This window comes from Nothoprocta perdicaria, unplaced genomic scaffold (genome assembly GCF_003342845.1).
Source record: "Nothoprocta perdicaria isolate Ctin4 unplaced genomic scaffold, notPer1 scaffold_260, whole genome shotgun sequence".
NCBI classification, from domain to species: Eukaryota; Metazoa; Chordata; class Aves; order Tinamiformes; family Tinamidae; genus Nothoprocta; species Nothoprocta perdicaria.
Genome location: NW_020455489.1, coordinates 543,108 through 544,980, shown reverse-complemented (window position 1 = coordinate 544,980; position 1,873 = coordinate 543,108). Strand labels below are relative to the sequence as shown.

The window sequence follows — 1,873 nt, the reverse complement described above, 5'->3', positions numbered from 1 at the left end:
CACCAGGTGCGGGTTGACCTCCTCGTAGCGCGACTTGGTGCCGAAGTAGCCGCTCAGCGACGCCTCGGCGGCGGCCGCGGCCACCAGCAGCGGCACCAGCAGCGCGGCCCCGCGCGGCGCCATGGCGGCCAGTGCGCGGCGGGCGCAGGAAGGGGCGGAGCGGCGGCGCCGCCACCGCCTCCTGCTGCCGCGGGCGCCGGGAGCCGTTAACGGCCGCTCCGCCCATGGGGGAGCCCCTGAGGGACCCCGGGGGGGGGTCTGTGAGGGACCCTATGGGGGAGCCCATGGGGGTGCCCGGTGTCCCTGAGGAACCTTATGGGGGAGCCCATTGGGGGTGCCCGGTGTCCCTGAGGGAGTCTGGGGTCCCTGAGGGAGCCCATGGGGGAGCCCAGTGCCCGTGAGGGAGCCCCTGAGGGAGCCCGGGGTCCCTGAGGGAGCCCAKTGCCCGTGAGGGAGCCCGTGAGGGAGCTCGGTGTCCCTGAGGGAGCCTGGTGTCCCTGATGGAGCCCATGGGGGAGCCCAGGGTCCCTGAGGGAGCTCGGTGCCCGTGAGGGAGCTCGGTGCCCGTGAGGGAGCTCGGTGCCCGTGAGGGAGCCCGGTGTCCCTGAGGGAGCCCGGTGTCCCTGAGGGAGCCTGGTGTCCCTGAGGGAGCCCGGGGTCCCTGAGGGAGCCCAGTGCCCATGAGGGAGCTTGATGCTCATGAGGGAGCCCGGTGTCCCTGAGGGAGCCCCTGAGGGAGCTCGGTGTCCCTGAGGGAGCCTGGTGTCCCTGATGGAGCCCATGGGGGAGCCCAGGGTCCCTGAGGGAGCCCAGTGCCCGTGAGGGAGCTCGGTGCCCGTGAGGGAGCCCGGTGTCCCTGAGGGAGCCCCTGAGGGAGCCTGGGGTCCCTGAGGGAGCCCGGTGCCCCTGAGGGAGGCATCTCCTGAGGAGTTGTGGGTCTCCCTGTCGCTGCTAAAGGGCCATCGCCAGGCAGCGGTGGGGAAGCGGAGGGTCTGCAGCACAAAGAAGGATCCACAAAAACTCGCATTCCGAGGGGAAAACAGGCGTAGGGTTAGCCCGGCACACGTTCTCTGGAGAGCCGTGCGCCGCCCTCGCTGGTGCTCTGCTCCTTAGCCTCCTCACTGTTGGGCTGAGCTTTCTTGCTGTCGTTATTTCTCTGGATAACTTGGTTTTCATGGCATATTGAGTCATGCTACGGCATATTGAGTCAAACTGTGGTGTATCGAGTCCAGCTCTCRTGTATCAAGTCATTATAGTTTTATCGAGTCAAACTACAGTGTATCGAGCCAAGCTGTGGTTTATTATCAAGTCAAACTGCAGTGTATCAAGTCAAACTACAGTACCTGGAGTTGAACTAGGGTGTACTGAGCCAAACTGAGGTCTATTGGGTCAAACTATGTTTTATTATCAAGTCAAACTACAGTTTATCAAGTCCAACTTGTTCTTTTGAGTCAAACTGGTATATTTTGAGTAAAGCCAGTTTATGAAAGAAGTTATTGTATATTGACTCAGACTATAGTATATCAAGTCGAGTTACAGTTTTTTGAGTCAAAGTATGGTTTGTTATCAAGTCAAGCTATGGTTTATTGAGTCACACTGGGATACAATGAGTCAAGCTATGGTTTATCAAGAGAAACTACGGAATATTGAGCTGAACTATGGAATATAGAGTGGAGCTATGGAATATTGAGTCAAACTACAGTATATCGAGTCAACTGGTGACAACATTTACTTGTAAAGCCTTTCCCTGACCCATCTCTTGCACTATGGACAAATGATGCCAACTGGTCCCGTCATGACCTGCCAAAGGACAAGGGGTAAGGCAAAGGCTTTAAAACCAATGGGGAAAGCACGGGATGGGAGGAAGGAGGTG

At 58.8% G+C, this 1,873-nt stretch overlaps 1 protein-coding gene across 1 annotated transcript in view; it reads right to left on the bottom strand.

Moving 5' to 3' along the window:
- The window catches only part of MINPP1 (multiple inositol-polyphosphate phosphatase 1), a 12,772-nt gene extending 12,649 nt beyond the window's left edge, over positions 1–123 (bottom strand). Inside the window, exon 1 of the mRNA XM_026040677.1 lies at positions 4–123. Coding sequence (XP_025896462.1) covers positions 4–123 — 120 coding nt within the window. The remainder of the gene's footprint in view (positions 1–3) is intronic.
- Positions 124–1,873: the final 1,750 nt, after the last annotated feature.